Below are 13,984 nucleotides of genomic sequence, written 5' to 3' on the forward strand. Positions count from 1 at the left end.
GTGGCATGCGCTGTTACAAAATCAATATTCTTTATTCCCAGTAAAGCTATTAGAAAGTACAGAAAGAAAATAGGGAAATAGCACCCAAAGCAGTAGGGAAATCAAAGCAACATTTTGGCCACAAAAGGGGACAAAGTAGAAACACCACAGGGGAACTCTGACTCTAACAGTTAAGAGTGACTGACCACTGGATCAAATTATGGCTGTCCTTGAAGACAGGGAATGCTGAATTACTGCACTCAATTACATGCAACAATCAAGCAGTGATGGATTTATTATTGTTATGCTATTTATATTGCTGTAGTATCACACAAGCTGGCTACATTCTGGCCATCAGCATCTCAGCTCATCAATCCCAGAGGTGTCGCAAATCCGTGCACCCACAGTGACTAGAATGCACCTGCACTGGTGATGGTGGGAAGCCATCCGGACCCAAGGCCAGATTTCTCTGCCTTCAGCAAGCAGCAAATGCAGGGTCCTGTTTCTGATCTGCTTGCAGTCAGACCCCCAAACTGGCTGACCATGACTAATAGGGATTATTTCTGATTTAAGTGTGCTACAGGTCACCCAGTCTGATAGTTCAGATGAAATTCTTCACTCAGAGGGCAACGAGGCCCTGGCACAAGCTGCCCAGAGAAGCTGTGGATCCCCTATCCCTGGAGATGTTCAAGGCCCGGCTGGGTAGAGCTTTGACTAACAAAATCTAGCTGGAAGTATCCCTGCCCACTGCAAAACAGTTGTAATTAGGTGATCTTTACGTCCATACCAATCTATGATATGGTTTGAGATGTCCATCAAATTCTACTATGTGCTACCTTTATTACTAGTTGCAACCAGTTACTTCAACAGTCAAGAGTCCCTTCTTTCTTTATTATACCTGCTGCCTTAAAGCTACACTTTACACATCTGTACACAAGTAATTAACAGGAAAGACCATCAAAGTTTCTCCAAAGAGGAGACAATGTGAAAATGAAACAACTCAAAAACAACAAATTGCCACTTGCTACCAGAACAACACTTCTTATCTTACTGCCTCCCTACCACCACACAGAAACCTGTAGCTATAGAGCCAAAAGAACCTGGATAAGAATAAATTTAATCAATGAAAACAAAAGAGCAGGTGATGTGAGTTATAGGTTTGTAATTAGGAAGACAAGCAGCTGATAATGGTTTTCACCACTGTAAGAGGGCTGCCTTTCCTTTTAAGATGGGGAAGACAAAGATCTTTTAGCTTTATGGAAAGCTGATGGTGGAAATTTGTATTTCCTTGTGACTGTTAGAAGAATAAGCACTGAGCTAAAGCAAGTGTGCAATGAACTTAGATCTGGTACTGAGGTGAGGATTTCACAGTAGTTAAATGTTAACTGTTTTCAAGGAATCAGCATTTTGAGTTTTTCTTTACCAACTTTTCAGTGGTAATCAAGGAAATCTCATTTTACAGTATCTAGACTTGTAATTCTTAACAGTTAATCTCAAGTTTCTGAGCACAGAAACTTGTAGGTTCTGCTAATCTTTGCTTTTTCGTGCAGGTTATTATTAATAGGAATACTCATCTCTGCAACATGGACCCAAGTGGCATCAGGTAACCCTGCTGTAGGCAGCATTTACCTAAAAATTTCTATTATCTTTTTTCATTTTCCTTTCAATAGATTGGAGGGAAAATTCCTTGTCTTTCTTGTTTTATTCTCTTCCAATTTAGAAGTTCATTTTAGGGCAACAAACTTTGTTCTCTTGATCCTATTGCAGAATCCTGTTTCCATCACTGGCTGCTCAAAGTAGCAGTGCTAGCTGACCAGTTGCAATTACTGCTGGAATACACATTCGTGGCTGTGTTGGAAATATTGCTTGGTGATTTCTTCATTGACTTTGTTTTCTTGTTCTTCTTTTTGTGTTGTTTTCTGTTTGTTTATTAAATCTAACATTCCTTGTTAGAAGAGAGATATAATTTCTGATACAAAGCTGTGTAGGAAGTAGAGAATTTTTATTTCTTATCCTTAATTCTGTATTTCTGTCTTTCAATGCCTTCAACAAAGGACTTGTGAGTGCAGAGTGCTTGAAGAACTTCTTGCATTTAACCCTGAGCATGGAACACTTGAAGGATAAATATTTATCTTTTTCTGCTGTTGGTAAGTTGGTACAGAAGAAGATGGTGAAGTTCTTGAAATCATTTGAGTTTTTCCTACACTAGAATTTGCAGGAGCACATTAAGCTAATAGAGTAGTGGAAACACATTATTTCTTGTTGTTGTAGTTTTTAAAGTTGCTTTTATTTTTGTGGAACTTATAGCCTTGTTATGACTTAGTTGTATGAAGTCTAATCATAACTGCTGTTGGACTGAAAGTGAAATGCACTCTATAGGAAAATATGGTAGCTGTTGGCATGTTGATGCCAATGGATATTGTTCCTGGTACAGATATTTCCTCTAGACACCACACATCCTATTCTCAAAATGCAGCAGCCTTAGCTGGTGCTATATTACTGGTTTTGCACTGATGGTTACCCACCTTCTTGCTTACAACTAAGGGAATTGGTAGATGCTGGTAGATGGGTATAAGTTCTTGATGAAGCAGGAAAATTAGCTGTGCCTTCTCTGACTGCAGACTTAGTAATTAACAAGTGGTATATCCACATGAGAAATGCTACAGAGCATCCTAGAATGTGAGAGTGAGATAACTTGAAAACAATAGACATCAAGGCTAAGTTTGTGTAATCTTTCACCTGATGAATTAGCTCTCAGTGATAGTTTTCTGACTGTGTGTAGTCAATTACACTGCATCCATTTTTCAAGACCATTGCACTTACATCAAATCCTTTTTACTGTATGTTTCTGTGCTTAAGCATCTTCACCCATACATAAACCGACTCTGTGTTTGAGGTATGTACAGCTTGAAAATATCATGCTTTTAGACAAAAATAATTACTCGATAGTTGTGTAGACTGAGAGATTTGATCTGAGCATTAGTGTGTTTGCTGTCCTGGTTAAGACTCCTGAAGAGTCTCCATTGGTCAAGAAGACACTAGAGAGAAACATGGAGCTGTGCCAGCTCTGAAACAGCACCCCAATACTGCAAACTGTCATCATCAATAAACCATGACAACTCTGACACTGATCTGTCTGTTCTGTGTTTACCCAGGCTTTCTCTCCCTTCAGGATTTCACATCCTGCCATATTGGCCATTTATTGTCTTCAGCCCTTCATCTACTAGTATTTCCTGTCCCAGTCTGTCTGTAAGCTTACCCTAATTCTCTTTCTGTATACTTCCTTGCAGAATTTAATCTGCAGTTCTCTCTTAACCCTGACCACACAGTATGTAGTCAGGCCATAGATGACCTGAGACAGCTGAACCCTAGGGGTAAGGGTAGGCTTCTGATAGCCTACAGAGAAAGGGTTGTACTAATTAATGCTGATCTCAACTCATTTCTCATAGATCAGTCTGGCATAGCTTGGGAGCTAGATGGGGCCCTGGCATCGCAGTGTGGCTACACAATAACATACAGCAGCAGGAATAGCATTATGTTTCGTGCTTCTGCTCTAAGTTGTCATTCTCACTTGGAGGTAAGTCAAATCAAGACGCAGTGCTGTTGTGTATAACCTTTAGGTGGAAGATGAACAAATTATTAGTAGGCATTAACTGAGGGGTTGTAATGTCTTGAACATCGATTAGCAGAAAGTTGTTTAATTCCCCTCAAATGTGTCCAGAGGTCTGAAAATAATCCATGCTATTGATGTTCAAACATACTACATAATAGTACAGATGAGTATAGGAAGAAGCATATCACATGCCCTTGAAGTACTACTGCCTTTTCCTGGGTAAAAGCAAGGAATTCAATCTGACTGTTGTTCTGTTCTGCTCCAGTGCTTTGTGTCTGAGATGTAGTAACACTTAATCTCAAATTTTCTCTGCTTGTATTCCATGCTCGCTGCTGCCATGCTGTAAACCACAAGATCAGGTACATCTTGGGATCTTGTCAAGCTCTGGAGCTATATGGAAGGCTGAAGCTCCTCCCCATAGTATTTGTGTGGATAGGTAGTTATACACCTCCATGTGTACAGCTATATAGTTAACCAAGTAGAAAACAATATTTCATCAGTGGAGTTGCTCTTCTGTGGAAAGGCTGATGGGTGGATTTCCTGAGATAGGTCACAAGAAGTGCTAATGTCCTGCTTGGAAAAATCAGTCTAACGTGTGTTTATTGTGTCCATGCAGAAAGATGTGTTCACAGTAACTATAAAAATACAAGTGTCCCATACTTCTGATATGAAAAGTGCTACAACTCATCTGAAAAGTGCAAGTTGCCCCTATGGCCCATGGAGTCCAAGAGAGTTAGTATGTGAAACCAACTACATGGAGGTAAGGATTGGAAGTGTCTTATGGTTAAATACCTTGAGCTGAGGAAGTGAATATTAGAAGATGTCACATTTGGAAGCAGATCAGATGATAGGAATGAGTACTAGAAACAGGGTTTGTCTCACTGTGAAAGGCTTACTGGTGAAACCACAGTGTACACTTTGAGCTTAGTGATGCATTTATGCTTATATAGACTACTGAATGGTATTAATGGACAATAAAGTTGTGAAATAGTATTCAGGAGGTTAAGCTAGTGGGTTGAACTTGTTGAATATTGTCTCAGTGCATTCTGAAATAACTGAAATGGAAATATCCTTCAGAAAGTATACCTACTAAACTTGCTGGGGAGAACAATGAAGAGAAGAATTCTCTTAACTCCTTTTGTCCTCTCCAAAATAATTTTCTGGCTTCAAATGGAAGTGAAAACACTAAAGCTATGTAATAGATATGCTGAAATCAAGAGACAAGGGAAAAAGTGGCACCAACGCTTAAAGCACCTTTTTCTATTCAGGTTTCTGTCAGGAGAGATGTTCCCCAAACTGAGAAGGATATCATGTTGAATGAACCTGAGGACTGGATTCTTTCTTATCCAGAGGTAAAAATCAGCTTTTTTTTTTTTTTTTTTTTTTACTAATAAGAGCTAGTGCTACTCCTGACACTATCATCCTTCAATGTCCACACAGTATAAATTGTCCTTTCCAAAAGAACACTTCAGTAGGAAGAGCAGAACTCCTTATCAAGTATTTAGGGTAGAGGTATTTCACATTAGAAATATAGAAAGCTGCAGGCTTAATCTCCAAGGAAGAAACAGAGATCAGTTTTTCAGCATAAAACTCAAGTTTTCCCTAGCAAGAGGGTGTGTAACAAAATCTCTAAGACTTCATGGCCAAGGAATGAGCTGCATATAGGCTTTCTTCTTCTTAGACCCTATAATTTCAGCACAGCAATGCTACCAATATCCTATCTCCAAACCAGAAGGGATATCTGGTTTTTGTTTTGTTCTTTTTTCAGTTCTACATCTGTTTCTTACTTCTGATACAGAAAGCTTTCTTTGTGTAAGAGGCTGAGCAAGGCAAAACTTGAGGGTTATCACATGACCAGCACTTAGAATAAGGCAACAGAACTGCTGGGCAGTTGAATACAATAAGTCATCCAATGTAGTAAATAACTCACTTAAAAGAGCTTGCTCGAACTATTAATGAATTTCTCTGGGTAGGCAAAAGCAGGGGAAGCGTCAATATGGCAGATAGTGTTTCATCAACCAGAAGAAAAAAGAGCTCTGCTTGTAAGTGATGCTTGGAAGGCTGGCTATGGACTTAACACCACAGAAACCAGAATTCTGCTGCGAGTGCCATATAACACTGCACAAACTCAGCTGGTCAAGGTTGGTACACTCACTCCAACCCAGGAAGTTGTCAGACTGTGCGGGTCTAATGAGATCTCTTTCTGCAGGCTCAGGGAGTTACCTTTTCTGTAGTGAGATCAAGTACGTTTTACAAACAGCAGTGGATGATTCTGATGGTGGATACTGTTGTGGCATGTCCTGTAGGTGAGAAACACGGTACCTTACCCTACTGTTTAAATATACAAAGTCTGGCTTGCAACTACAGTAATGAGCTGACAGTTTTCTTATCTTGTCACTAAGATGGTGTGAATTACACTAACAAAACAATCATCTGGACTGTTCCAAAATATTTTCAAGCACTCTGTGCTGGAGCAACTGGCTTTAAGGATGTGCTTGTTGAAGCTGGCGTGAATCTACACAAACTCTCTGCTGAAGAAATGGCCTCCGGGAAATATGTCTTATCTAATGACTTAAATACAATTACAGTGAAGATACCTATAGGTGCAGAAGGTGGTGCTTACAAGGTTAGTCATGTTGGGTGGTAGGCAAAGTAGATTTTCTGTTGGGTGGATTTTGTTTGTTTGTTTTCATGGTCTGGTCTTTTTTTCTTAAGGTTTTTATTTTTTGTGTGATCATAGGATGGTGATATATAGCATCAAACAGTGAAAGAATAGTGATGCATCTTGTTATCCTGGGCAGGAGTAATTCCTAATTCTGTTCCTTCCAAGTGATAAGGGACGGGGAGAAGTAAAGTAGGAGGAAAAAAGGAGAAATTGAATGTACAAATAGCTCTTGTACACATTGCACTGTGAAGACTCTTGCTAACAAGTGAAGATGGACCATTTCTGTAAAGGACTATTGATTTGTCTCCTTCCTCATATTAATGTAGAGCTTTAGCTTTGCAATCCTGATGTCACACTCCAAAGCTATAAAACATTTAGATCTTGTCATATTTTCAAAAAACAAAACAAAACAAAAACAAAACAAAACAAAAAAAACATTGAAGAGAATGAAAGCACATGATTTGTTTACAAGATCACCTAATATTGGGATGTCTTCAGACTCTAAATCTAGTAGTTCCTTGAAGTGAACTGAGCCCTGGGCAAATATCATAACAACTGAGCTTTAGAGAAGTTGAAGGAGGAGCCATTTTTCTAATTAAACAGTTAACAGGTGGGGGATGACTTTAAAAGATAGTCTCTTGAGTAGCCCAAGAATCCAGAATTTAGGGAATTACTGTCCATAACAGTGATACAGGAAGCACCACATAAGAGTTCAGCTCCTTGCAGGTGTTGATTTGCTGTTGTTTCTTCCAAACTTCTGACCATAAGAGTGGCCTCACAGAGCAGAGGAGGACAATTATTTGGAGCTATAGCTCTAGCAGATTCTGTAATGCTATGGTACAACTTTGACTTTAATGTAGTCGTATTCTACTGAAGGGTGTTGATTATGAAATTGCAGACTTCTGTGAGCAGTGGAAAGCATGGGACAAAATACTCCATCAGCCTGTTCTTGGAACACCAGTGGGAGGATAACAAATGGGGACTAACGAAGTATACCATCATCAAAGAAATAGAAACACCATTTGAACAAGCAGAACTTGCTATAACTAACAGTAAGTAGCTTAACACTGTTTACTGAAGCTTTTGGTACTGATAAGAAAATAATGTTGGCTTACACATTTTCAGGCCCCAATTTGAGTGCAAGGCTAATGAATGTTACAGTGGGAATGTTTCTCTTGGATGTGGAGCTCATGAACTTGACTATTGAAGGGGCAACTGTAACTGTACCTGAAGCTATTCAGCATGGATATTTAACATATGAGATTCAGTATGCTAATGGAAGCAAAATCTATGTAATACAAGTGTCATTTGATGCACCAGGCATTAAGAAAGAGGTATGTACAAAGAGTATGCCCTGCAGTATACCATGGTGTAGAAATTGTATCACTCAGTGTTTTTTTCTAAATATGATTTTCCTAGTACATAACTGATGACACAAGAGAATACACGCTCAATGTCACACTGAAGTTCATCGTCCTTCCAACAAGTGACACATTTGCTGTTCCCATTGTAGCAGTATCCGCTGTTAAAGAGCCTGGTAAGCTAGTGGGGCCTGAACAAAACTATCTTTATCTGGCTGCAACTAGCCTGACTGAACTCAGTTGTTAGCTGTGCTGCATTCAGTCAGTGATGCTGTCAGTGCTAAATAGCACTCTTAAAGTCTGATAGTAGCAAGCATGTTGGTTAACTCTTAACTGCATTACAGTACTACCCAGTGCAAGGGGATTTTGTGATGAGAAGGATTTCCATCTCATTATCACACGTGGAAATGTGCATCAAAACTGGCTGCCCTTCATCTCAGATCAGCACCTGATGCCAGAGGTTGCCCAGAAATACTACTATAGCCTGAATGACAATGGCACTCACTTGACTGTCTCTGTCCCTTTCCTTTCCTCCCTTGTGGACTATAAGGTAAGGATACTAGTCTGCATCAATTAAAATGTACGTTCTATCTTCTGTGCGATATTCATATGATACACTATGTCCTTGTAGGTAAAATATAAAGCATCCATTTGGGATAGGCTTCAAATAATTAATGGAGGGCATTTTCTGCCCTGAAAGATTATTTTACAGTCAAGGAAAGCACTTTACAAGCACTTAAAGGCTGAACAACATTTTAATGGAAATTGCACAGGCAATGATATTTAAGCTGTATTGTAAAACTACTGAAAAAGCTCTTTGTGTCTGTCTCTGGATTAAAATAAAAATATCTCTTGAGGATGTGGTTTTGGTCAAGGACAGTTACCTTTGGCTTGCAATAATCTTCTGAGTATTTCTAGAAAAGTGGCGGATCTTCATTCTCCTGTTTAATCTGTGAGTGTCATCCCTAGGATATTCATATTTCTGGAGTACTGGCTTCACTCCACTTAACCTTGAAGGATGGCATCACCTTGGCTAATAAGAAGGACTTCTCCATTTCCTGCAGATTTCCACCTTCAGAGCTAATACGTGAGAACATTACCTCTAACACACTGGGTCTTAACTCTACATACTATTTGTTGAGTTGCATGAATAATCACAAGCCCAAGCAATTTTAATGGTTTATAGTTTTTATGCTTCTATGATACCCTATGTGCCTGTCAAATTTTATGCCAAGTAATATGCTACAAGACAAGGGAAACAACAGTCTGGAGAGACTGTCCTGTCAGGCCCAGGTTTGGTGAAGGAGACAATCTTCTTGCCCTCTCATTTCAAAAAGCAAAACCATTTGTCAGAAGGGTTTGGGCTTGTTTGGGGCCTTTTTGTTGTTGTTGTTTGTGTTTTGTTATGGTTATGAAGATAGGCTTTGAGGGGAGGAAGCTTCTACACTCTTCACTGAGAAACATACTCATCTGGATTGACTGTGTTGAAATATACTGGCTAGAAAAATCTTTTGATGAGAGGAGGCTTTCTAAGAATAACAGAGTGAAGTCGCCATTATTCCATGTAGCGCACACACTAAAGATGCTAAAGAAAATTAAAATTTAATATGAAAGCCTTGCTCAAATGTTTGTGCTCATGACCTGCCAAATGCCTTGCTAGCAAATCCATACAGAACTTCAATGTAGTTCTCCAGATCCTTTATTCTGTAGCCTGATTTGTACTGAAAAATGTATTTTTATTTTTATTTTTTTTCCTTTCAGAGTGCCTTCCCAATGGCACCGTGGTAATTACTGCAATAAAATTAGTAAGACTTGCAGATTTGGACACCAGCCTGCTTGTCTTAAGAGACAAACAGTGCAAACCCAGTCTAGTGACAAAGAAGACTGCAACCTTTAAATTCAATGTGAATACGTGTGGAACAAGTAGAAAGGTAAGGGCCTAGTGATATTACTTCCTGTTGGGATAGGTTTAGCGCTAGAAGCAGCAGAGGTTCAGAAGGTTGCAGCTGACAAGTGGTCACTTCCAAAAAGCAGTATACCTACACTCCTTTTCTGAGAATACAAAACTTGGTTAGGTTGAATTTCTTGGTGAAAACAATTTTTAGAGCCAGAAGTGCTTTCTGAAATAGGACTTAGTTTGGCATTGTTGACTGTAACAGACTTGAATGAAAACTTATGTTGTCAGTATATACTCAGCTTCCTTGTAGAAGCTGATCATTAGTCACTAGTGAATACCTAGACTATGACTTAGAGTGGGTTTCCTCCTCTTGCAGCCTGTGTAGTACATAAGCAGAAAACAGAGACAAAATAACAAAAGATCTAATAATGTTAAAATTCCTTTTGCAACTAATGCAACTTAATTCTGTGAATGCTAGGTACAAATTCTGCTAACAGAATCAGCTGAGCTCTGATCTCAGGCCCAGTGCACTTGTTTTGGGGCTGATAGGTCCTTCAAGGTGTGGGTTGATTAGGTCTTTATTTTGACTTTGCTGTTAGTTATCACTAGCTTTAGTTTAATGAGTACAAGACTGCTGGCCATTAGTTTCTGGTCATTTCCAAGTGCAGCCTACTCAAAGCACTCTACTAGATTGCCAGGCAAGTGAAGGGATGAGGATATTGTGATTGGGGAGTAAGAAAAGTCAGTTCTAAAGTAACTGTCCTGTTTGTAACAACATGTATGTTTCAGTTCAACAGCACATCTATAACATATGAAAATGATGTACTCTATTTCAAACCTGGAAATGATATACCAGTATACCAGTAAGTACTGTTCCCTAGAAGACTGTTCAAGGATGGTTTTAATTTCTAAAAATCTAATCCAAAATGTTTTCCCTCAGATTGAAGTTTGTATGTGTTTACACAATCAAGCACTCAGCTGACATCCAGTATGAAAATAAGAAGAACCTTCCATTGAGTATGAAGCCAGGTTTTGGCTCTCTAAGTCTCTCACTGAAGCTTTTTAAAGGTAATTTTTCTGATCAGGTTTTTTGTAAAGGATAGTGTTGGAATAGCTGCTGATTGTGTTCCTGTCCAGCTCTCTGCTCCAATGGGGTTACTCAAAGCCAGTTGCTGAAGTCTATGTCCAGGATGATTTTGAATCTCCCCAAGGGCAAAGTGAAAGACTTCTTGAAGGCTTCATAGGTTTTGCCTCCAGAATGTAACAAATGGCTGGGGATCTACGGTGGATCATATCATATGCAACCAAGATGTGGGTTTTTTTCTGCAGTAGTCATGTTATTTTGTGTAGTGGTTGTGATGTTTCTCTCCTGTATTAGCCCTTAAAGTGTGGCTAAGCAAAGGAATTAGTTTATGGTTATTGTGTCCAGTGCTTTGTCAAAGACGGAAGCTGCATCAGTGCAGCTTAGGAGGAAGTTTGTCACCCAGAGGGTGGTGATGCACTGGATCAGGTTGGCCAAGGAGGCTGTGGATGCCCCATCCCTGGAGGCATTCAAGGCCAGGCTGGATGTGGCTCTGGGCAGCCTGGTCTGGTGGTTGGCAACCCTGCACGTAGCAGGGGGATGAAACTAGATGGTCACTGTTGTTTTTTTCAGCCCAGGGCATTCTATGACTCTGATAATGCTGCTGCAAAATGGTAACCTTCTGGCAGAAGAGGCAACTGAAGCCTGAACAAAACTATCACCCTGCCTGGAATGGCTCTATTGTTATCTTCCAGTGCTTTTCTAGAAGTATTCTTGAACAAACATCTCATTGCAGTGGGTTTTATGGAAGGAAGTGTCTCTTTCTCCTCTGGATCCTCAGATCTTTCTTCACTAGTTCTTATTTCCTCTGCCATCATAGCTCTATTTGCTGACATTTATATACTCTCCCAGTTCTGATACTATACCAGAGTGAATGATGGTGGGAAAAATAGGGTGACTCAAAACTGGTGAATGTTTACACTGTAAAAAGGAAACTCTAACATCTCTTTTAGAGAAATCCTATTCTGAGCCCTATCAGGAACTGGAATATCCTGTGGTGAAATATCTGCGTGAGGCACTGTACTTTGAAGCTGAACTGCTCCAGCCTGCAGACCCAAGACTGGAACTAAACTTGAAAGACTGTTGGGCTACCAACTCCCAAAACCAAGACAGTCTTCCACAATGGCCAATCCTTGTAAACGGGTAAGAAGAGCATTCCTCTTATGGCTGATGACTGTTCAGCACAAGGCCCCTAACCTTAACTAGAAGGATTGGGGAAGAGGTTAGAAGTTGCCTAGGAAGCTTTGCTCTGTCCTGACTCTGTATCTGCTGAAGAACATGAAGGTGCCTGTACACTAGCTATGGCTTCTGGTGTGAAAAGTACCAAGTGCTTCTAGCTATTGATAAAGAAGCAACTATAACCATGGCGAAAGGCAGGAGCCCTGAATGGGAGGGGCTCTGTCCATACTTCTATGATCTGAGGAAAACAAGTTCTCTGGCATATGACATCCATAGGTTGTGGAAGGACCTTGCTGAAATGAAGGCTTGGATTATATTTGTTTTCTTTTGTTTTTATTTCCCCAAAAGGTGTGAAAATAGCGAGGACTCTTACAGAACAGTCCTTCATGAAGTTAATTACAGCCACAGAGTAAAGTTTCCTCAGCACTTGAAGAGATTTGAAGTGACAGTGTTCACCTTTGTACAAGGCACGACTCTATTGCAAATGCAGGTGAGAAATCTCTTACTTATCATGTGCTGTTGGCAGTTCCAGCGTGTAGAGCAGTACATGTAACAAATGCTCAGTTAGCTTGGTACTGATAGCGGCTGTTGTCTGCCTTCAAGGCATAACACTAGGAGTAGTACATAAAGACTAGCTTAGTCACACAATAACATTCACTTATCTCATTTGGAGTCTGTCTGTGTATCTAGTTTTTACTAGACTCCTCTGTACATGCTGCAATTTCTTATTTCCTCTAGTTATATTTCCACTGCAGTGTTGTGATCTGCAGCACTACACCACTGCCTTCAGATGTGATTTGTCAGAGGAGGTGCAATCCTGGGACATATCGCCTTGGTAAGAAAACTGATATTTCTCAAGTTGTTCCTGGGGCTTGCTTAGCAGCACACTATATGCTGCTGGGAGTTCTGTCAATTTAGAAGACTCCTCCTGGCGTGTGCTGTACATGATATTAAAAACTTAAATGCCTCACTAGATCGCAGTGCAGAACCGCATCCATGGGGCCGAGTGTCATCTGGAGCAGTGCTTATTAGAAAGGAAAATATGGCCAGCAAAGGTTGGTGTTGCTCTCAGATCACATTACTGATGTACTAAGTGTACTAAGGTTGTAACATAAGAAGCATCTCTCTCTTCTTTGTAGGTGAACGCGCAGATTGAGGGAATAACCAACACTGTTTAGTTCCATAAGGTCACAGATTGCACCAGTAACTTTGCTAAGCAGAGTAAGCAGCCACGCTAGAGGAAAATAAGCTTTTAGTGAAGACTTGGTGTATTATCATGGCAATTACTACTAAACTACCATTACTAAACTCTGTCTACAAAGTGTTCAGGATTCTTCCTTACTAGAAGGAGTTCCTATTAGATTACTTGTGTTTTTGTTTGTTTGTTTTTAGTGGAAAGAAAAATGTCTTTTTTCCTCCACATCTGAACAGAGCTATGAAAACCGCTCAGATTCACTACTGTATTTTCCTGTTGTAAGGAAAGCTATTACTTGGCATGAATCATTATTGCTTAGGGCAAAATCTACAACAATTGGGTATAAAATACTGTTTGCTTTTTAACTTTATTAAACAGATTTCTACTACAGGGGATTTATGTGAAAGCCACCTTGAGCAAGAAACTATTTCAGGAATACGTTTGTACCTTGTGAAGAAAAGCAATGAATAAATGATTTGTAGCTCTGTTATAATACCTGTACATTGGCCTCATTAAACCAGTTTGTGCTATGACTTAAAGCTCGTGTTTGTAAATCTTGTCAATCTTACAGTTTCCTGTTGATATGTAGTTGATAGATTTTTGCTGGAAAGGGCAGTAAAAGATGTGTAGGCTTCCTGATGAACATGTGAAGTGCCTCAAGACTGTTTTCCAATGGAGACAGCTACAAAGCAGCTACAATGCTGAACGAGTCTTACTTTACTACTGCTTACTTACAGCTTACTGCTGTGCTAAATAAATGATGCTGAAATGTGCATCTTGCTCTACAACTAGAGAATAAAAGGAAAGGCAAAACACAAGCTTGACAGGCCATTTACTTTGAGTTTAGTGATTATTTCCCCGATGTTAACTCAGTGGTTGTGTCATCTGTTCCTGAGTCTGTGAATACAATCCAGTGAATTCACAAGGCATATCTATTATCTGCTTGCTAGGGTTTGTGTCTAATAGGTTCCAGTTTGGTTTCTGTACAGGTGGTAAAATGACTTCCCTGTATAT

The 13,984-nt window shown here is 39.7% G+C and overlaps 1 protein-coding gene across 1 annotated transcript; it reads left to right on the forward strand.

The window, feature by feature from the left end:
• The first annotated feature begins 1,194 nt into the window (after positions 1 to 1,194).
• Positions 1,195 to 13,766, forward strand: LOC140250066 (zona pellucida sperm-binding protein 2-like). The gene is made up of 22 exons (XM_072332462.1): positions 1,195 to 1,335; positions 1,530 to 1,582; positions 2,034 to 2,126; positions 3,429 to 3,556; positions 4,209 to 4,352; positions 4,861 to 4,944; positions 5,566 to 5,733; positions 5,802 to 5,898; positions 5,995 to 6,218; positions 7,156 to 7,309; positions 7,383 to 7,591; positions 7,677 to 7,794; positions 7,963 to 8,168; positions 8,588 to 8,705; positions 9,380 to 9,549; positions 10,305 to 10,378; positions 10,456 to 10,583; positions 11,550 to 11,739; positions 12,124 to 12,265; positions 12,514 to 12,610; positions 12,750 to 12,830; positions 12,915 to 13,766. The coding sequence occupies exons 1-22, from the start codon at positions 1,313 to 1,315 to the stop codon at positions 12,929 to 12,931; spliced, it is 2,718 nt and encodes a 905-aa protein (XP_072188563.1). The 5' UTR covers positions 1,195 to 1,312; the 3' UTR covers positions 12,932 to 13,766.
• The last annotated feature ends 218 nt before the right edge of the window (positions 13,767 to 13,984 follow it).

This window comes from Excalfactoria chinensis, chromosome 3 (genome assembly GCF_039878825.1).
Source record: "Excalfactoria chinensis isolate bCotChi1 chromosome 3, bCotChi1.hap2, whole genome shotgun sequence".
NCBI lineage: Eukaryota > Metazoa > Chordata > Aves > Galliformes > Phasianidae > Excalfactoria > Excalfactoria chinensis.

Coding starts and splice junctions, on each gene's coding strand:
- LOC140250066 (XM_072332462.1), top strand. CDS start 1,313: ATGAACTTAGATCTGGTACTGAG. Junction 3,557..4,208: donor GTTGTCATTCTCACTTGGAG/GTAAGTCAAATC, acceptor GTGTCCATGCAG/AAAGATGTGTTCACAGTAAC. Junction 7,310..7,382: donor AGAACTTGCTATAACTAACA/GTAAGTAGCTTA, acceptor ACACATTTTCAG/GCCCCAATTTGAGTGCAAGG.